This window comes from Giraffa tippelskirchi, chromosome 8, assembly GCF_054371585.1.
Source record: "Giraffa tippelskirchi isolate mGirTip1 chromosome 8, T2T-mGirTip1v1.2.pri, whole genome shotgun sequence".
Lineage (NCBI taxonomy): Eukaryota > Metazoa > Chordata > Mammalia > Artiodactyla > Giraffidae > Giraffa > Giraffa tippelskirchi.
The window spans coordinates 8,045,048-8,066,067 of record NC_137282.1 but is presented as its reverse complement, the minus strand read 5'-3'; the positions used below and the strand labels follow the sequence as shown (position 1 = coordinate 8,066,067).

At 56.6% G+C, this 21,020-nt stretch overlaps 1 protein-coding gene across 10 annotated transcripts in view; it reads left to right on the top strand.

The window, feature by feature from the left end:
• Positions 1–327: 327 nt before the first annotated feature.
• IKBKB (inhibitor of nuclear factor kappa B kinase subunit beta) overlaps positions 328–21,020 on the top strand; it is a 50,662-nt gene continuing 29,969 nt past the window's right edge. For 5 of the 10 annotated variants that reach the window (XM_081519085.1, XM_081519082.1, XM_081519087.1 and 2 more), the window contains exons 1-5: positions 328–421; positions 963–1,085; positions 13,533–13,627; positions 15,540–15,657; positions 18,632–18,701. In XM_081519085.1, the coding sequence (XP_081375211.1) occupies positions 981–1,085; positions 13,533–13,627; positions 15,540–15,657; positions 18,632–18,701 (388 nt within the window). In that variant the 5' untranslated portion in view covers positions 328–421; positions 963–980. Of the gene's footprint in view, positions 422–962; positions 1,086–10,855; positions 12,220–13,532; positions 13,628–15,539; positions 15,658–18,631; positions 18,702–21,020 lie in introns of those variants that run through there. The other 5 variants (XM_081519081.1, XM_081519080.1, XM_081519078.1 and 2 more) reach the window with 3 other exon arrangements.

Below are 21,020 nucleotides of genomic sequence, written 5' to 3'. Positions count from 1 at the left end.
AGACCAGGGGAGGGATTGAAGCCGGAAAAGCTAGAGACCCAGGGTAATTCTTGTAAAGCGTCCCTAAATCCATCCTAGCGAGGAGGGAGCGGGAAATTCCCCCACTTCAAAGTCTAGGAAGCGTGGTCAGGCTGACCCCGGAGCGGGGGGAGGAGGGGCGCCAGGTGAGGAAATCCCCATCTTCCCCGTCCCAGAAAGCGCTCAGGTAGAAGTCGCACGTCTGAAGCACGCGGGGGCGTTTTCCCCGGGGGTTGGTCACTGGGCAGGGGCGGGGAAGTCTGGGCCGGCGGCCCCTTTAAGGCCGCGACCCACGTGCCCCGTGACGTCAGAGCAGGAAGTGTTTGAGGAAGTGGCGCCTGTCTGGCGGCTCCGAGGCCCCTGCGTTCATGTCTTCGGGGCGGCGCTTGCGCCCCGCCGCCAGGTGAGTGCCTTGGGCGGGCGCCCCCGGTGCCACTCGCCCCCCCTCTCCGAGGCTCCCAGAGACGCGCGTGACCGGCCCCGAGTCCTGGGCTTCCCGGGCGGGGAGGGCTGGGAGGCCCCGGAGCCCGGCCGCGGCGGGGTGGTGCTGGGCGGGGGCCCGGGACCCGGCGGTGATTCGTCGGGGCCGCGGGGGGCCGAGCGGGGAGGCGCCGAGCGGGGGCGCAGCCCGGGGATCCCCCTGGCAGGTCCTGGGCGCTGGGGCGTCCTGTCCTTGGCGGGACCCGCAGCCCCCCCTGCTGCTTCCATACAGCTTCGGGGTGGGGTGGGGTGGGGTGGGGTGGGGTGGGTGGGGGGCTGCGAAAGACAGGACTTGGCTCCCCAAACGAAAACCAGACCGACCACCTGCTTTTATGTACGGAGATGAAAAGTCAGTCCCGATTTTTCTTTCCCATCGAAGCGCTGTGGCATCTCTTAACCTTGTCCATCTTCTCACTTTTCCTTAACCACCACCTTTTGTCCCCCCTACCCCACATTGCTTGCAGCGTTAGCAGGACTTCAGTATGAGCTGGTCACCTTCCCTGCCAACCCAGACATGTGGGGCCTGGGAAATGAAAGAGCGGCTTGGGACAGGGGGATTTGGGAACGTCATCCGATGGCACAATCAGGTAGGCTCTATGCTGCTGGGAGGAGCCGGGGGGCGGCAGGGTTGGGGGGGTGCAGACTAAGTCTCACCCCCACCCCACCCCCGCCCCGGTGAATGGGGCTCACATTGGCCTTGGACTTCTTGGGAGAGAAGGGGCCTGGGAAAACGGCCTCAGGTCCCCGAAGCTGACTCTAGCTTAGTGGTCTCCATGCTTTATTGACTATGTCACCTAAATATATAGTAAAAAAAAAAAAAAAAAATTTAACTTTCAGCCTCAAATATAAATTTTAAAAGTTATGTATCTTTGCTAACCTTATCACCTACTAATGTATTGTGTACTAATGTATTAGATGTTACAAAACATACAAACATGTTTTCACACTTTAGAAAAATCTAAAGTGTGAAAATAATAAAATATTTTAAAATATTTTTAAAAATTAATTTAAAAAAACATTTTAACTACGTACCAGTTAAGGTGTCTTCCTAGTATTGTTTGCAATACCTCACAGCAAAAGTTATACAGAGGCACATGAAAATGAGAATTATCGTTGAGAATGATGGATGAACATGTGCGTTTCAAATAATTTTTATAATTTTGAATTCTTTGGGCCAATTTCCTTTTAGATCTGATAGATCCTCATTATTTTCTTAATGTGTTTGACACATGAGTTTTTCACTCCATGAGTATTAGGGCTTCTCTATTCCTGTTTGTCCTGGTGTTACATACACTGAAATTCTCCACAAAAATCTCTTTAAGTCACTCGTCCATTTTATGAGCGTCATTTTATTAAAATCCTGGAATGTGAAGTCAAGTGGGCCTTAGGAAGCATCACTACGAACAAAGCTAGTGGAGGTGATGGAATGCCAGTTGAGCTATTTCAAATCCTAAAAGATGATGCTGTGAAAGTGCTGCACTCAATATGCCAGCAAATTTGGAAAACTCAGCAGTGGTCACAGGACCGGAAAAGGTCAGTTTTCACTCCAATCCCAAAGAAAGGCAATGCCAAAGAATGTTCAAACTACTGCACAGTTGCACTCATCTTACACGCTAGCAAAGTAATGCTCAAAATCCTCCAAGCCAGGCTTCAACAGTACCCGAACTGTGACCTTCCACATGTTCAAGCTGGATTTAGAAAAGGCAGAGGAACCAGAGATCAAATTGCCAACATCCGCTGGATCATAGAAAAAGCAAGAGAATTCCAGAAAGACATCTACTTCTGCTTTATTTACTATGCCAAAGACTTTGACTGTGGATCACAATAAACTGTGGAAAATTCTTCCCTGACCTGCCTCCTGAGAAATCTGTATACAGGTCAAGAAGCAACAGTTAGAACTGGACATGAAACAACAGACTGGTTCTAAATTGGGAAAGGAGTACATTAAGACTGTATACTGTCACCCTGCTTATTTAACTTATATGCAGAGTACATCATGCGAAATGCTGGGCTGGATGAAGCATAAGCTGGAATCAAGATTTCCGGGAGAAATATCAATAACCTCAGATAGGCAGATGACACCACCCTTATGGCAGAAAGCAAAGAAGAACTAAAGAGCCTCTTGATGAAAGTGAAAGAGGAGAGTGCAAAAGTTGGCTTAAAACTCAACATTCATAAAACTAAGATCATGGCATCCAGTCCTATCATTTCATGGCAAATAGATGGGGAAACAATGGAAACAGTGAGCGACTTTTATTTTTGGGGGCTGCAAAATCACTGCAAATGGTGACTGCAGTCATGAAATTAAAAGATGCTTGCTCCTTGGAAGAAAAGTTATGACCAACCTAGACAGCATATTGAAAAGAAGAGACATTACTTTGCCAACAAAGGTCTGCCTAGTCAAAGCTATGGTTTTTCCAGTAGTCATGTATGGATGCGAGAGTTGGACCATAAAGAAAGCTGAGTGCTGAAAAATTGATGCTTTTGAACTGTGGTGTTGGAGAAGACTCTTGAGAGTCCCTTGGACTGCAAGGAGATACAACCAGTCCATCCTAAAGGAAATCAGTCCCGAATATTCATTGGAAGAACCAATGCTGAAGCTGAAACTCTGATACTTTGGCCATCTGATGGGAATTACTGACTGACTGGAAAAGACCCTGATGCTGGGAAAGATTGAAGGCAAGAGGAGAAGGGGACGCCAGAGGATGAGATGGTTGGATGGCATCACCGACTCAATGGACATGAGTTTGAGGAAGCTCCAGTAGTTGGTGATGGACAGGGAAGCCTGGCATGGTGCGGTCCATGAGGTCGCAAAGAGTCGGACACAACTGAGCGGCTGAACTGAACTTATTAAAATCGGATGATACTGTCCATAATTCTACGTAAGTGGGGCACTCAGAACCTCTGGCATGTCCCCACCGGCCCTGTCCGCCCCTGCTGGTGGAAGGCCCATTGTCCTTGGAATCCCCCGAGTGTCAGAAGTGACATACAACTTGACAGATGCTCTGAGGAGGGTGCTGCACAGTTAGTGGCAGCAAAGCTTCATTTCCTGTGTATGTTTTTTTGAATTCTTGTCTTGAGAAACCCCTGCCTATACCCAGTTTGGAGACTTCTGCCCGGGGGAACCCTCACTCACCCTACAGCTAATACTAGCTTCTAGACCCAAAATTCAGACACACTGAAGCCCTTGAGGGAAGGTATCCACTTTTTTAGTGAAGGGCCTTGAGCATCTTTTTGGACTTGAAGAGTTGGTGGATTTCACATGGATTCCCAGGAGCCTGGCTGCAGCCAGTGGGGAGAGTCATGCCGGCCTGCAGCCAGTCACAGCAGAGGTCATCTCAGATCCCCACCCTCCACCGTCAGCTAGAAGACGTGGAGCTCTCAATGGGTGGAGCAGCCCCTGGAGGAACGTGGGGGCCAGAGGACAGTCCTGCATGTGGTAGTTCTCACAGTCACCCGGGAAGCTCCGGATTCCAGCAAACTGCGTCGCTGGGGGGTTGGGGTGGGGGGGCGGTGTGCAGCCAGAGCCCTGGCATCAGGACGGAAGAGCTAGCTCCTTCCTCAGTTCAGTTCAGTCGCTCAGTCGTCTCCGACTCTTTGCAACCCCGTGGACTGCAGCACCCTAGGCCCCCCTGTCCCTCAGTGACTCCCGGAGCTCAGCTCTTCCCTCAGCCCCACACAGACCTGGGCCGGGCACTTTCTGACAGGCCGGGGCCTTCAGAGTCTCGGCTCCAGCCCGCCTCCTGCTGCAGCCACATCTCGGCTTCCTTCAGAGAGAGTTCTGTCAGGATGGGCCGCTGTCTGCCGTCTCCACCCCCGGGGGGCCCCCGTGTGCCCTCTGGGCTTGGGGTACGGTTGTCAGATGGAGGCTGTTCCTGGCTTTATAGCTGTGAGCCTGAGAGAGAGAGAGAGTGTATGAATGTCTTCTATTTCAAGTTTCTTCTCCTGTTCAAAAACCTTATTTAAAAAAAAAAACCAAACCGAAAACAAGCTCTCCTCCCGCCATCTGTGGCCCCTGCCCTCCCTGCCTCTGCCCTCTGGGCTCCAGCAGGTCAGTCAGCGAGGCCCACCCTGCGGAGTCGGGCGTCGGTTCTCCCTGAGCTCCTCAGCCTCCCGCGCAGCCCGTGTGTCTGTGGAGGAGGGCTCCCGTCAGCCCGGACCCTGTCTGCCTCTGGGCCTCTCCCAGTTCCCTCACAGAAACTCTGTGCTGTGCATGTATTGGGCGCACAAGAGTCGGCCACTGTTTGATGACAGCCTTTTTGGAAAAAGGAAACCGCCATTAATCGAGTATTATAAACGTAAGCTCCCAACTGTGGTCATCGCGCCCCGGGAGAGGGACCCCAGAGCGGTGAGACCTTACACCGCGGGCCGGGAGGGACTTGGAGGTTGGGAAGGCTGCCCCGGGGGGCACCGCCGGGCAGGAGGAACAAACAACTTGAGGTTGGCGGGAACTGGGAAGAGGGTCCAGGCTGAGGGGGCGGCCTGTTCAGAGCCCCTGCCGAGTGGGGAGCCGGGTGTGAGGGAGGCTGACGTGCAGAAGGTGGGCGCTGCTGCAGGGAGCCCCACTCTGGGTCGGGGAGGGACACATGGGAAGGGGCCCAGGCAGTGCTGGGTGGGGCAGTCAGCTCTCCCCAAAAGTGCCCTGACTTCTACGGGGTAGCAGCTTCCACCCAGCTTATTTCAAACCACTGACGGTTTGACCACCTTTCTCACCAAATTCCTGGGTATTAGCCGTCAGCTCTTGGGGTACTGGGACCCCGCTGGCCCTGCCCCGTCCACTGGAGAGACCAGTTGTGAGGTTTCTGGAGTACTCCAGGTGAGACTGGACAGGGCTCATGGTTGTGGAGGCGGGCAGATTTAAGAGCTGTTTTCAGGGTGACAGTCGGCAGGACGTAGGGGTGGGGTGGACGTGAGGGGCTGGGGGGAGGCGTCCAGCGTTCGCAGGTGTGTGGTGAGCACTTGGCCATGACCTGGCTCAGTCCAGGAAGCGCTCTAGGCCCTCCTGGACTGTTCCCCCCGTCGGAGAAATCCCTGGGCTGCCCTGGATACTCAGGGGAGGGTCTTCACCAGCGTCCACGATCAGAACGTGAGCAGGATGTTCTCTGGGAGACCCCCTTGCGTTCCGAGCCTCTGGAGGAAGGCAGCCAGGAGAGAGGGGTGGCTGTATAACTCCAGTTGGGCAGAGTCACGGATTCTACTGGACGTGACAGCCATGCATGTTTTCCTAACGCTCCACGTACCTTGTCCATGAGAGAGAATACTTCTCCTTCCTCAGAGGAGGAGTCACAGTGAGAGAGCCTAAGCTTCGGCTCCTCATTCGGATGAGAGACACCTAATGATCAGACCCACATCTGTGGAGAACGCGCCGCATGCCCGCATGGGTGAGACGTTTCACCTGCTTTGTCTCCAGTCGGCACGGCAGCCCCCAGCAGAAGTACTGTTGTTCTTACTCTCAGTTTGTAACCGAGGAAACTGAAGTGTGGGGAGGTTAACTCCTTTCCAGAGGGGCTGAGCTAGTAGGTAAAGGAGCCGGAATATTTTGAACCTGTTCCTCTTTGAATCCTAGCCTCACGCCTCATCCACTGGCTGGTGGGCTCTCCCAGGTGGGGATCCAAAGTCAAGGACACCCCTGGAAAGGCTCAGTTTTGTCCACCGTCAGTCTAACCTGTTTTGAAGCATTATAGTGAAAACCCTCCTTTGGATGACAAAATATGTAGGTCTTCCTTGCTAAGCAAAGACCCTGAAAATGAGTATCTCCAGGGAGGAGGGGCAGTAGAACAAATGACCCCACCTGCCTCCCTGAGTTTTTTTGCTTTTCTTGCCAAGCGTGTGCTTCGACAGTCCCTGCTGTGTGGATACTCTCTTAGATCTTCAGCCCAAGTACTGTCTAGATGGGCTGGTATTTTCAATAGGATGTTTTGTTAGACACAAAGGAAGAAAGAGAAGAGGAGGTGACCTCAGTGACCTCAGCTGCACCCCCTTCCAGGACTGACAGCTTGCATCACACGGACCTGGGCTCGGGTCCCGTGTGGTGTGGGCAGCTTCGGGGCTTTGGGCCACAGCCTCCCATGTGGATTTGGAAGAAGCTAAGATACTGATCACTTCTGCTGTCAGCCTGTCTGGGCCGGAAGCCTCCAGAGCACCTTGCAAATACAACCACTGGTATCCTGAGTTAGGCAAGTGACATGTCCCAGGGCACCTTGCTGATGTCACATCCTCCATGCGCTGTGATGGGAAAGGCTGGAAAGTGCTGCCTGATCCCTGTGGACACACTGGTCACCGCTTGAGTAGGGCCAGCTCTACCTGTCCCCTCACTGGATGACACTAAGCTCGCTGTAGCCTGTCTGTGTGTCTTCAAGTCTTAAAGGCTTTGGGCGCTGGCCTGAGCCATCAGGGGTCCATCTTTTTGAGGGCCCTGACTTACTGTGCTGACGCTCTAGTTGAGGGAGTGAAATGAATACTCAGGATCATATCAAATAGGTGTAAACACAAGCATCAGATCGTGCAGAAATCATCACGGCTCCTGCTGAGCGAGGGTGTCGTCGCCAGGTGTGCTGGGTGCTTTATCCACAGTGCCTCCTGTGTGCTCAGGTGTGATAGGATCCTCAAGCAGGATATGACGGGAGGTGAGGTATTCTTGCCTGGAGAATCCCGTGGACAGAGGAGCCTGGCAGGCTGCAGTCCATAGGGTCACCCAGAGTTGGACACAACTGAAGGGACTTGGCACAAAAGCACGGGCTGCAGGCAGTGTGATGGAAGCAGAGACGGCAGGCGGGGTGGGGAGAGGAAGTAGGAATGTGCTCCAAGCCCCCGAGGGTCAGACGCTCCCTCTCATTTGACCGACAGCACCAGGAAGGGTACTGTCACCCCCACCTTCTGGACAAAGACCCAGAGGCTTAAGTAATGAGCTCGAGGTCACATATTCATCAGGTGAAGCGCGAAGGATCACCGGTGATCTGACCTTCTTCCTCTCGAGCTCCTGTGGGTGGGTCTGGAGGTGGGGAGTGGGCGGGGTCAGCCGGCTCCGTGTGGACCTGTCACCGAGGTTGAGTTGAGGGCGGAGCCGCAGCCAGACCTCAGCCTTCTGACTCTGGACTGGGGTGCTGTCTCTGGGGCCCTCCTTCCCGAAACACTCATCTGGGAGGGAGGATCGAGAAGGAACAAGGAAGGTGTTCCCAGTCCCCCTCTTAGACCACAGAGGCCTGTTGAGTGGTTGCCTTGGTAACAGGAGGTGACTTCGTGACCCAAGGGTGTGGACAGACCCCTTGGCTTCCTGTTCGTGGCCCCCCAGCCATTAGAAAAAGGCTGCCAGGGAGGCCGGCAGCTCCTTCAGAGGCTGGCCTTTGGCTCGCTTCTCCTGTAGTGCCGTCCAGGGGTCCCCGGAGTCTGAGGGAGGCTGTCCCCCCAAGCTGCCCCTACTTCAGAGTACACTCACCTTTGTACTCAAAATGCACAAAGGTTGCAGAGACTAGAAGGACCTTCGTAGTCAACTGCCTTCGATGGAGATACCATCCTGGGTCCCCTTCTCCATTTTCTCCAGGTACACTGCTTTTGAATTTTGTCCCAAGTTCCTAGGAGTTGGGTACCACGATGGTTCGGGCCAAATCTGGAATTCCAGAGAACTGAGCTGAGACTGGGAGGTTCCAAGCCAAGTAGAGTCAGTCATCCATGCCCTGGCGTGTCATTGCTGCTGGGGGACAGACACCCCCAGAGTTTCAAAGTCATCTTCACAGTCTGTTCATGATTAATTGAATTTTGCTTTCCAGAGAAACTGTGTGTTTAGCCACGGAAGGTCCTTCTAACTGGGTTTCTGTTTGAAGTGAAAGATTAGTTGTGGAAAGACGGGAATGTTTTAGAGTCCTTCCTAGAGGGCCGCAGGGTAAGACGCGTCTGTGTCTGGGTGGGACCCTCGGGCCTAGGGAGGCAGGGTTTCCCCTGGCACCACAGGACCAGGCTGAGCTGCCCAGTCAGTGTTGGCGCCTGTGCCCACTTACCCCGTGGTGTGTTCCGCGTTCACGTCACGAAATTCGCTCTGAGGTTGAGTTTGACTGTTCTTCAGTCTTTAATATCAGTCTTCAGTATCAAGGTCTACTAGTGGATTCTGGGATGGGCCAGGTGACGGCTGTGTGTGAGCTCCGGTGTTTGTGTTGGGCAGGAAATTACAGCTATCTGCAATCACCCAGTGTATATACAGATGGATTCTATAAAATATTTTGTAAGTCACGTAATGTCTACCCTTTGGGTTTGACTTACCTGTCTTTTTTTTTTTTTTAAAGATTCATTTATTTCCTTACTTATTTTGGCTGTGCTGTGTCTCTGCTGCTGCTCGGCCTTGTCTCTTGTTGCAGCGAGTGGGGGCTGCCCTGCCCTTCATGGCGGTGCCTGAGCTTCTTGTTGCAGTAGCTTTTCTTGTTGCCGAGCACAGGCTCTGGACAAGCGGGCTTCCGTAGTTGTGCCTCGTGGGCTCTAGAGTGCGGGCTCAGTAGTTGCGATGCACGGGCTTAGTTGCTCCACGGCACGTGGAATCTTCCAGGACCAGGGATTGAACCTGGTGTCCCCTACATTGCAAGGCAGATCCTTAACCACTGGTCCACCAGAGAAGCCCTATCCGTCGTCTTCATGAAGGAAGCCTACTGTTTATGCTCAAGAAAATAGTGACCCCTCCCAGGATGTCTGCGTCCTAATCCCCTGAGCCTATGAAGGTGTTAGGTTACACTGCAGAGGGAATTAACGTTGCTAATCAGCTGACCTTAGTTGGAAAGCTAATCCTGGATGATCTAGGTGGACCCAGTGTAACCGCAAGAGTCCCTGAAAGTAATGAGGGAGACTGGAGACTCAGTGTCAGCAGTGCACCCGCAAAGCCTGCACTGGTCACTGCTGGCTTGGAGCTGGAGGAAGGGGCCGTGGGCCACAGGTTGCAAGCAGACCCTAGTTTCTAGGGCAGACATGAAGAGCATTCTTCTCTAGGGCCTCCAGAGAGGACACGACCTGCCAACAGCTTGATTTCCGTCCAGTGAGACCCCAGACTTCTGAACCTCCAAAACCATCGGGAAGTAAATGGGTGTTGTTTTAAGGCAGCGAGCTGGTGGCAGTTTCGTGTAGCAGCGATAGAAAACAAATGCACTGTCGTGCATATTAAAGTAGGTGCAGATTTTTAAACTCAAGGAGACATTCTGCAGTAACAAACCACGAGTTGCAGCATCTTCTACTGAACCGTTGCTTAAAACAACCGTCCATCTCAACATCACGTGCTCAGCGGACACTCCCGGCGGCCTGACCTCCCTCTGCAGCGTGGCCGTCCGTCTCCTCTCATTGGTGGAGCTCGGCCTCCCAGCCCGAGTTTCTGTGCGATCCCGCCCACCTGCAGACAAGCTTCTAGACACGTATCAGAATGGCTGTTGGTGGAGTTACCAGAGAACTGGGCAAAAAACGAGTCTGAACCCTAATGGGAAGTGAAACTTGAAAGCAGATTCAAATCAGTTTGAGAGCAGGGGATTCGGGAAGTTCACGCTGCAGAGGGTGGGAAGTCTCGTGCAAGGTAACGCAATCTGTTTGTTTGTTGATTAAAGAAATCGTGGCCTCTTGACGCACACCCCAACTCTTGAGCAGTGCTAGCTGGACGTCCATCCAAGGTCACTCGTCCAGCTGTACTGGTGGGTTCAAGAACAGCAGGACTGCCAGTTTTTGAAGGAGGTCAGCTATTCTTCAAGGGCACCTCCGAATCCTGGCCAGAGATCAGGGTTCTAACGGCGCAGTAAGTGGGCGAAGTGGCAGATCCCGGCCGTCAGCACCTGCTGCCACAGGCAACGCCAGGGAGCATGGCTCCGAGCAGACGTGGGCCACTGGAGGATGAGCCTTCGAAATACTGCCGGGTGAGGGGCCATCACAGAAAGTCATGTCTTGTGTGATCCTCTTTATGTGAGGTGTCCAGACGGCTAAATCTGTAGAGACAGTGTAGATGGGTGCTTATCTAGGCCTAGGGGTGGGGATTTCTTTGGGAGATGATTATGTTCTCTTTTAAAATAATTAAGGCTTCCCTGGTGGCTCAGATGGTAAAGCGTCTACCTGCAATACGGGAGACCCGGCTTTGATCCCTGGGTTGGGAAGATCCCCTGGAGAAGGAAATGGCAACCCACTCCAGTACCCTTGCCTGGAAAATCCCATGGATGGAGGAGCCTGGTAGGCTACAGTCCACAGGGTCGCAAAGAGTCGGATATGACAGAGCGACTTCACTTTCACTTCACTTTGGACCGCAAGGAGATCCAACCAGTCCATCCTAAAGGAAATCAGTCCTGAGTATTCATTGGAAGGACCAATGCTGAAGCTGAAACTCCCAATACTTTGGCCACCTGATGCAAAGAACTGACTCATTGGAAAAGACCCTGATGCTGAGAAAGACTGAAGGCAGGAGGAGGAGACGACAGAGGATGAGATGGTTGGATGGCGTCACCGACTCGGTGGACATGAGTTTGAGTGAGCTTTGGGAGTTGGTGATGGACGGGGAGGCCTGGCGTGCTGCACTCCGTGGGGTGGAAAGAGTCGGACACAACTGAGCGACTGAACTGAACTGAACTGAACTGAGTGAAGCTGCTCTGGGTCTTAGTTGCAGCACTTGAGATCTTCAGTCTTGGTGTGGCATGCAGGACCTTTAGTTGCAGCATGTAATGCTGTTAGTTGCGGCATGTGGGATCTAGATCTCCGAGCAGGGACCGAACCCTGGCCCCCTGCTCCAGGAGCACCGAGGCCTAGCCACTGGGCCACCAGGGAGGTCCTGATGACCGTGTCCTAAAACTGGCTGTGGCTTTGGCCACATTACTCGGAATGTACCCCAGACCATCAGCATGATGTGCTTTCCATGGATGAGTTGAATGGTATGTGAATGATATCTCAGTAGAGCTGTTGAAAGAAAAAAAAGCATATAAGGTGACTGCGTGACCGAGGCTTAACCACAGCCATGTGGGGGCTTGATAGAAGCCACTTGGGAGAGTGCCCTGGGGGTGCTGGAAGTATCTGCTTCTGGCCCTGGAGCCGTCACGGCCGAAAGATGCCTCCACCTCATTCCCGAAGCTTTCACTCATGAATGTCGGTTTTAGGGACGGGTCTTCTGACCGACAAGTCAGGTGTCCTAGTGGACACTGTCTGTTTCTTGTCTGCGTGTGCGTGTGCTAAGTCGCTTCAGTCGTGTCCAATTCTCTGCGACCCTGTGGGCAGCAGCCCGCCAGGCTCCTCTGTTCGTGGGATTCTCCAAGCAAGAACGCTGGAGTGGGTTGCCATCTCCTCCTCCAGGGGATCTTCCCCACCCAGGGATTGAACCCATGTCTCTTGTGTCTCCTGCATTGGCAGGTGGGTTCTTTACCACCAGCGCTGCCTGGGGAGCCCTGACTCCGACTGTCCTTCTCCTCCCAGGTGGGCCCTTGTTCTGCAGGGATCATGGCTGGGTTGGTGGACCTGTGACCTCAATGCGTGTCCGCCGGCCTGAGGAAGCACATGTCCCTGGGGGCCTTGCCACGACCTCGACGTGCATCCGTTGAGTCCCAATCTGGACCGAATGAATTCCTGCACTTAGAAGAGTTAAGATTCCTTATAATGCGTGTTTTCATAAACAGAGAAAATGGTCCATTGGGGCCTCTAGGACACCCATCTGTCGTTTGGGCACCAGTGGAATTTTGGTACCATTCTGAAGCCTTGTCTTGCTGGACTTCTCCTTTGCCTGCCCTGCAGGTCAGGGCTGGTCCCAGGGCATATGGGCTCTCGGGGGGGTCTCACTGCAGGGGCCTGGGGTCCGCTGGGCGGGGCGGAGGTCGGCTCACTCGCTGATGGCAGGGCCAGCCCCCTGGCTGCTGCTCCCAGAGCCACGGCCGAGGCCGCTGCTGTCCCTCAGCCGTCCTGGGCGCCCCGTGGGCCCGGGAGGGGGTGGCCGTGCGCTGTCCTGCGTGCTGCCTGGACACCCAGGGGAAGGAAAGAGTTAATCCTGGGGACCCAGGCTGTCTTTCCTTCATAAGAATTGTAGAGATTCCCTTCTTCCCATTCACGAAGGTTCCGTGGAGGGCAGTGTGTCAGTTACCGCATTAGAGGTTAAACTCCTAAGGATGGACAGGCCTATAGTGTAACAGAGAAAAGAGAAAGTAACCTTACAACCTTGCAGAAAATAAGTCTTTGGTGGGTAAGTGCCATGAAGGAGTGCCCTGTTGAGACAGGAGGGCAGGAGCCCCTGCCGTGGGGGGTACCCGGGCCTTGCCCCAGAGCAGAGACCAAAGAGCACAGGACAGGCCAGCAGTCTGACCCTGACTGGGCGTCGGAGGCCCGGGTGGAGTCGCAGGAGGATGATGGAGAGGTGGGTTAGAGCCCCGCTTCAGGGAGTTTTAAATGCCAGCAGTGCCTGCGTGGGCCTGCCCCCAGGAGTGTTGCCCAATGCCTGCTAAGGGCTGGACGCTGCTAGGGGCTCAGCCGCGAGGCACCCCTGGAAGGTGGGTGTCAGTGTTCGCACTTTACAGATAGAGCAAGCCAGAGCCTGTGGTCTGCCCAGCGACACAGAGCTGGTAAATGGCTGTGGTGGGGTTTGAATCAGCCTGTGCTCCATCTCCTATACCATGCTTGCATTCTCTCTGGAGAGAGACGCCCCCCGCTCCGTCCCCCCCCGCCCCCCCCCCCCAGCGGGAGAGACATGAAACCTGAAGCCCCGGGATTAACTGTTAGGCTGAAGCACAGGGAAGTGCCTTTTGCATGGGTCCAAGGTCAAGTCCAGTAGTGCCAGGGGTCAAGGAATGAGGACTGTCTTGGGCAGAAGTGTTCCATAGAGGTCTCGAGGGGGAGGTGGGGATGGGGCAAGGACTGGGTGCAAACGTGGGGTGCATAGAGATGAGCAGGGGGCAGGCCAGGAGGCGGGCTAGAGGGGACTTGGGGACATCCGTTAAGTGAGCATGCTGCCGGCCTCAGGAGCCTGGAGCTGAGCGCGGGCTGTGTTCTGGGCCCGGAGGTGACAGCTGTGGGTTTGGCCCTTGGCTGTCTCTGATCTTTCCGCGCGTCCTCTGCAGGAGACGGGAGAACAGATCGCCATCAAGCAGTGCCGGCAGGAGCTCAGTCCCCGGAACCGCGAGCGCTGGTGCCTGGAGATCCAGATCATGAGGAGGTGAGGGCCCGGGCGCCAGCATCCCCGGGGCGGGAACGCGGGGGCCGGGGGACTGCAGGGCTCAGGGTGACCGCAGGGGCCGGGGGACTGCAGAGGCTTGCGGAGACCACAGGAGCTGGGGGACTGCAGGGCTCGGGGGACTGCAGGGGCTCGGGGGGACTGCAGGGCTCGGGGTGACCGCAGGGGCTCAGGGGACTGGAGGGGCTCGGGGGACTGGAGGGGCTCAGGGGGACTGCAGGGCTCGGGGTGACCACAGGGGCCGGGGGACCGCAGAGCTTGGGGTGACCATACAGGACCGCGGGGCTCAGGGTGACTGTAGGGGCCTGGGGACTGCGGGGCTCGGGGTGACCGCAGAGGCTCGGGGGGACTGCAGGGGCCGGGGAACCGTGGGGCTCAGGGGAACCGCAGGGCTTGGGGTGACCGCAGAGGCTTGGGGGGACCGTGGGGCTCAGGGTGACTGTGGGACCAGGGGACTGCAGAGGCTCGGGGGACTACAGAGGCTTGGGGGACCGCGGGGCTCAGGGGATGCTGCAGTGACTCTGGAGGAAGCCAGCTGGCCCTCGGGGTCTGGAGCAGCAGCCCCGACTCTAGAAAAGAGGTGTGTCCCAGCACTGATATCTGTTAGAGGTGTCAGGACCCCAGCCAGACTGTCCAGGTGGGTGGCCGCTGGAGCAGCGGCAGTGACAGCCCACCGCCCAGCCCCGCTGCGGGCTCTGGGTGGGCTTCCTTTGTCGTATTATATAAAATAGCCATCGCACCAAGTTTTCCTCTGCCCGCAAAGATCCTTTTCCCCCATTGTTTCCAGTTCTGAGCTGGTAGGTGAGTCTCCCTGCTGTGAACATTTTGCCGGAGTCTGTTCCTCCAGGGGGGCCAGGGAGGGGGCCTGGGGGGCTGCCCTCCCAGCTGGGAAGGCGTGGGGGAGTCTCATCCCAGCAGGGGCTCCCTCCTGACCTTGGGGAAGGGGGTGTCTCCTTGTTTGCATGAGCACGTGTGCACACACACTGCACATGCCGTGTGCACACACATCGCACCTACCATGTGCACACACACACACTGCACACTCTACATGCAGACACACCCACACACACATAACACACACACGCCACATGCAGACACACCACAAACACACCACCCACCCTCCACAGACACACAAACCACACACACACAGAGATATCCCACGTATACCCCACAGACACAGACACACACACCACACATACGGCGTACACATACACCACGAACACACCAACAGTCCGCATACAGACACGCGCGCACACACGCCACAAACACACCACCGACACTCCACATACAGACACACCCCCACCCACACCACACGCACGCCACACACACATGCCATACAGGTATACCACGAACACCCCAACACTCCACATACATACACGTGCACACACAGACACACCCCGACATATACCACATACACACACCACACACACGCCATACACACACACTACGAATACATCAACACTCCGCATACAGACACGCACACACACACACACCACATACACACATACGACATACACATACCACATACATCGTACACATACACCACACACACAAATACACCGCCCACACTCCACACACACACACCCTACACACACACCCCACACACACACCCCATCCTACACCCAATGGCGTGCTGTCGGAAGTCCCTCCGCTTTCTCTGCTTTAGAGCAGTTGGGAAGCGTGTGGGCCCTGCCATGGGGCCTCTGAGGAGAACCAAGCCCCCGGGCCCTCGCAGGGCCAGGGCTCAGGGTGCTGACTGAGTGCTGCCAGGCCCTGGGTGAGGGGCCAGCCATGCCCTCGCCCCTCTACCTTCCAGGCCCTGGGCACCTTGAGGCCCTGGGAGGCAGGGGTGAGCCCGGTGTCCGCCCCCCTCACTGGTTCCCCTTCCCCCCAGGCTAAACCACCCCAACGTGGTGGCCGCCCGGGACGTCCCTGAAGGGATGCAGAGCCTGGCTCCCAACGACCTGCCCCTGCTGGCTATGGAGTACTGCCAGGGGGGGGATCTGCGCAAGGTGAGGCTGCGGGGCCTGGGGGGGCACTCTGGGAGGCAAGGTGAGGCTGCGGGGCCTGGGGGCGCCCTGAGGGGACACGGTGAGGCTGCGGGGCCTGGGGGGGCACTCTGGGAGGCAAGGTGAGGCTGCGGGGCCTGGGGGCGCCCTGAGGGGATACGGTGAGGCTGCGGGGCCTGGGGGGGCACTCTGGGAGGCAAGGTGAGGCTGCGGGGCCTGGGGGCGCCCTGAGGGGACACGGTGAGGCTGCGGGGCCTGGGGGGGCACTCTGGGAGGCAAGGTGAGGCTGCGGGGCCTGGGGGCGCCCTGAGAGGACACGGTGAGGCTGCGGGGCCTGAGGGGGCACCATGAGGGGACACGGTGAGGCTGCGGGGCCTGGGGGCACCCTGGGTGGGGCACTCTGGGGGGACACAGTGAGGCTGCGGGGCCTGGGGGTGCCCTGGGTGGGGTACTCTGGGAGGCAAGATGAGGCTGCGGGGCCTGGAGGGGGCCTGGGGGGGCACTCTGGGGGGACACGGTGAGGCTGTGGGGCCTGGGGGCACCCTGGGGGGGGCACCCTGGGGGTAGGGCGCCTGGGGGCGCAGAGGTCAGGGCGAGGCTTGCCGTGCACCCTGCGGCTGTCTCTCGAGTGATGAGGGAACAGCACCCGGTCCAGGCGAGGCCGAACCAGCTCCAGACAGACCTCCCTCCCCTAGCAGGCAGGGCCTGTCAGCCCTTCGGTGCCCCATGGCTACCCCATGGTGTCACAGAGCCGGGCAGGAAGGGACTGACTCGGCCCCGGCGGGCCAGCCCAGGGACCCAGAGCCAGCCACCGCTGACTCAGCTTCTGGGCTCCGCTCCCCGCCTGCCTTCCCGCCATGTCCGCACATCTCCGTATCAGAACATGCACCGTGGGATGGGTCCCGGGGGCCATGCGTGTCCAATCTCTGAAATGGTAACACTACCTGCTCTTACTCATGGCCTCGTGAGCAGCCCTGCGATGCAGAGGAAACAGATGGGATCCCCAGTGAAGGGGGGGCACATCGTGCCCCAGAGGGGCTGGGTGGGGGGCTGGGCCACCACAGCTGCAGCGGCAGAGCCCAAGTCTCACCTGCGGGTCCCAGTCACGGGCCCCGCTCCGTCTGTGAGGACAGTAGTGTGAAGCCAGAGCACGAGGACCGTGCAGGCTCCGGGCAGAAGGTGGCTTTGTATTGCAAAGAGGTTGCTTGTCTGTCCACACCCCCTCACTCCTCACCCTGGAAGAAGGTGCACGGTGTTGGGCAGGGATGGGGGTCGGGAGGGCAGGACAGCCAGTAGGCGCCTCATCCCCCCTCGGCCGTTCCCAGAGCCAGCGCCACCTGCTTTCCCTTTGCTCTCCTATCCCCTTCCACTGTTCCTCTCCAGAGGGACTTTCCACGAGGCCCATGTGCCCGAGTGGCCGTTTCCTGCCTGCCCAGGAGGTGGCCGGTCCAGGAGTGTAAGGGCAGGATGTGATCACAGTCTCTGGCATGGCCCGCGGGCAGGGACTGATAACAGAGGAGAAACGGAAACTCGGCAGCACTTCCATTTTCCTTTTTTATTTTCCTAACTTTTGACATCCACTGGATTACTAACTGCAGCTATTTAGGGAGATAAAGCCGTGTCCCTGTAGCTGAGTGGACACTCCTTGGCGGGCAGCGTGGGCGGTAGGTGGGAGGCGACCAGCTTACGGCAGCAGAGGACCTCAGACGTCATCTCGTGGGCAGCGGGGAGCTGGGCTGCCGGGGAAGAGAGTGATACAGACTTAGGCGTGATTGACCCAGCCCGGGGTGCAGGGTGGTGCGGCGGAGGTGGGGTGGCACCCCACGGGACCTGGGTCCACACGGTCACCAGGGGGGATCTAAAAGGGAGGGTACTGCTGCCCCAGCACCCGGGGTCCGTCCTCTCCGTTCCAAGTGGAGTGGCCTGTCTTTCCCCGCTCCTGAACGCTCAGAATCCGCACTCCTGGGCAGGGAGACACGCTTGGCCAGTGCATGAGTGAATGTAGAAGCCAGAGCTGATCGGAGGAGTGAGGCGTGTGTGCCCCGTACGGGAACAGCTCATGGACTTGGCATCAGTGCCCCTCTTGTTGCAGGGTCTCGCAGCAGACCAAGCCCCTTGATAGGCCGCCGGGGCAAGGAGGGCCCGAGCCTCAGGTGGACTCAGTCCTGGGGTAGCTCTGTCCTGCGGCGGCCGTGGGGGTGATCGGACGCCTGGACCCCTTTGGTCCAGCACCTTCACCCGTGAACCGGGAAGGCCGCCGACGCTGGCCTCAGAGGAGGGCAGGGCAGGATATAGTGAGACGGGGCAGGAGGGCTCCATGGAGTGCATCCATGCGGCTCTCCATCCGCAAAGAGCAGAGGGCTGTGCAGGCTCTGGGCACAAGCTGGCTTTGTACTGAAACGAGGTTGCCTCCGTCCACACCTCCTCACTCTTCCCTGGGGAAGAAGGTGCACGGTTTTGGCAGGGGTGGGGCTTGGGGGGCAGGACAGCCAGGTGATGCTTTGTCCACACTCGGCCATTCCCGGACCCAGCATCGTGTGCTTCCCTATTGCTCTTCTGGCCCCATCTTGGTGCCAGCACATGGCGAGTGCTTGCCACGTGGTCCCTGCTGTCATCCCCACCCACGGCAAGGGGAAGGGGTCGGAAGGATGGGTTCAGTGGGTCCCCAGGGCTCTTGGGAGCAGTGGATCAGCAGTGGCTGATCTGGCTGCGCCTGCTTCCCCGGGACCGTGGCTCAGGTGAGGCTCTGGGAACGGCTCAGGGTCAGGGTCGCGCACGTGAGCACCTCCAGGAGCTCGCAGGCCTCCTCCCTCCATCCCCGCCTGGGCCCTGACCCTGCCAGTCCTGCTGTCCGGCTGCCTGCCCACCCAGGACCCGGGGAGCGCTCAGACGGCCTCTGCTGGCAGAGGACCCTGCTGGACAGCACGTTGGTGGCTGGTGACTGTTTCCCTGACGCCTCTCCCCCGCTTTTCGACAGTACCTGAACCAGTTTGAGAACTGCTGCGGCCTGCGGGAAGGAGCCATCCTCACCTTGCTGAGTGACATCGGTAAACCCCAGCCCCGGGCGTCCAGCCATGCCCGCCAGGGAGGGGCCTCGCGGGGGCGGAGGGGAGGTGACGGGTCCGCCTGTCTCTGCATAGGTGGGGCTGGCGGTGACAGACGGTGGCGGGGCACTGGTGGGGGCGCGGTCGACAGGGCCTAGTCAGGCAGGCGCTGACCCCAGATAGATTTCCCTTCCTTCCGGGCTAAGTCATGTGCACAGAAGAGCGAGTTTGCTTTCCCATTAAAGAGCTCCACTCCCAGCTTTCCCGGAACGGTCAGCAATGGAGTTGGTTTTCCTTTGAATGCATCTCATCCCTTGGCAGTGAATTTTTCCACTTCCTCGTTGGTAGTTCTCTTGCTGGCCGAAAGCATAGGAAAAAACGGTTCTCCTTTAAACCCGGTTTAACCCTTGGCATCCTCCGAGGAGGGTGTCGATGGCCCTCTGAGAAGGCGCGGCTGGTGGCCCGGCTGGCCTGGGCACCGACCTCGGCACACAGGGGTCAGATACCACCTCCCCGGCCCTGGTGCCTGCTCTTTTGGCGGTAAATCTGCAAGGTTGATGGTACAAGATGACTGTCTGAGATCTGGAGTTGAGAGGTACCCAGGGTTCGTCACTCAGCATTTGCCCCCGGTTTGGGGAATGACACTGTTTACACCCCTCGCCCACTGCAGCCTCTCGGAAGCTGTATGTTTTTCTTTTGGTATGTTCAGACTTTCTTTTCAGGAAAGTATCAAACATATAGGAAAGTCGGAAGAGCAGTGCAGTGAAACCCACACGCCCTTCACCCAGGTTCACCAGTTATTGCCTTCTCGCCCCATCTGTAAAGCCGCGTTGCTGTCACTTGGCCTGGGAGGGTAGGGGGGCTTGCAGCCCCCAGGGCTTTGGCCTTGCCCCTGCCGCCTCTTCATCTGGGCGAGAAGGAAGTGCGGGGGAACAGAGTGATGACGTGCTTACGGTTAGGATCCGAGCAGCGGGACGTGGAAAATTCCCTCTCGCTCTCTAGCCTGTGTCTGTCCTGTAGATGGGGTTCATAGTGAGGACAAGATGACGTGGCACTAGTCTGGGGTTTCTTTTCCAGCTCTATTGAGATGTAATTGACGTGTGACACATGTAAGTTTCAGATGTGCAGCGTGAAGACATAGCAGCAGTTTTATGTGACCTGACTGTGCGTCCATTATCAGCCAGACTTCTTCAGAGAGGGAGGTGCCCTCTCTGACTCCCTAGAGATTCCAGTCCTTAGGCCAAGATCCCACCTGTTCCCTGGACCCCTGCCTCACGCTGGTCCGTCCCCACTGTGCATGGACGTTTACCTGTCTTCTGCGCCAGTGGCCACATCAGTTTATTCTCTTGAGTCGAAGGCAGGATAGAAGGTTGGAGCATGTTCTTTTGCCCTTTGTGAACAGCTTTTGTTTCTGGTTAGAGCTTCAAGTCTTTTCTGTATGTTATTTCTTCAAATGTTGTGCTTTCACTCAGTAGATTATTTGTGCGTTCACGAAATTGTTGTTAAGGAAGTCTCTGACTGATTGTCTCAGGCACACAAAACTGTCTACTCCCTCATGTACCTTTAGCATCCTCCAGCGACCCTCGTAATATTTACGGAGCCTCTGCAGGTCTCATGTTCTTGGTGTGGCCATATGTGTCCAGGTACCACTGCCTCCTGCTCAGCTTTCTATTATGTATTCAAGGCGTGTGTGGGTGTGTGTGTGTAAGTTACATGTAAGTCAGAATAGTGAGGACAGGTAAGCCCCAGGTAAGCTTCTGTGGTTCCACTCTCCTGTCAGTGGATGAATATCAAAGGTTGTTAGGTCTCTGGTTCCGTCTTCCTCTCTGTGGCCCCGAGTTGGAAATAACGAGGCTTTCTTTGAAGTACTAGTCTGCTAGAATTAAACTCGTGAAGGCCTAGACTTTGTCAACACTGTGACTCCCACATCTGGAGTAGTAGTCCCTCGTGTAGCAGCTGCCTTATAAATACTTGCCAGTGGATGAAATAAATCCCAAAGGAAATTAGAATAAGGACCTAGTTTTTATTTGAAAGAACACCTGTTCACATATGATTAAATGAGCCATCAGGGATCAGATACCAGCTCTTGCCGCGTGTTAGCAGTGTGGCCTTCGGCATGTTGCTCGTTTCTTTCAGTGGATCTGGGCTGAGCTGCACCGGGTCTCTATGGCCACACTTGGGCTTGCTCGAGCTGCGGCGAGTCAGGACTGCTCCCCATTGTGGTCCGTGGGCTTCTCATTGCACATCTTCACTTGTTGCAGAGTACAGGCTCTCGTGTGGACAGGCCTCAGTGGCTGCAGCACTCAGGCTCACTAATTGCGG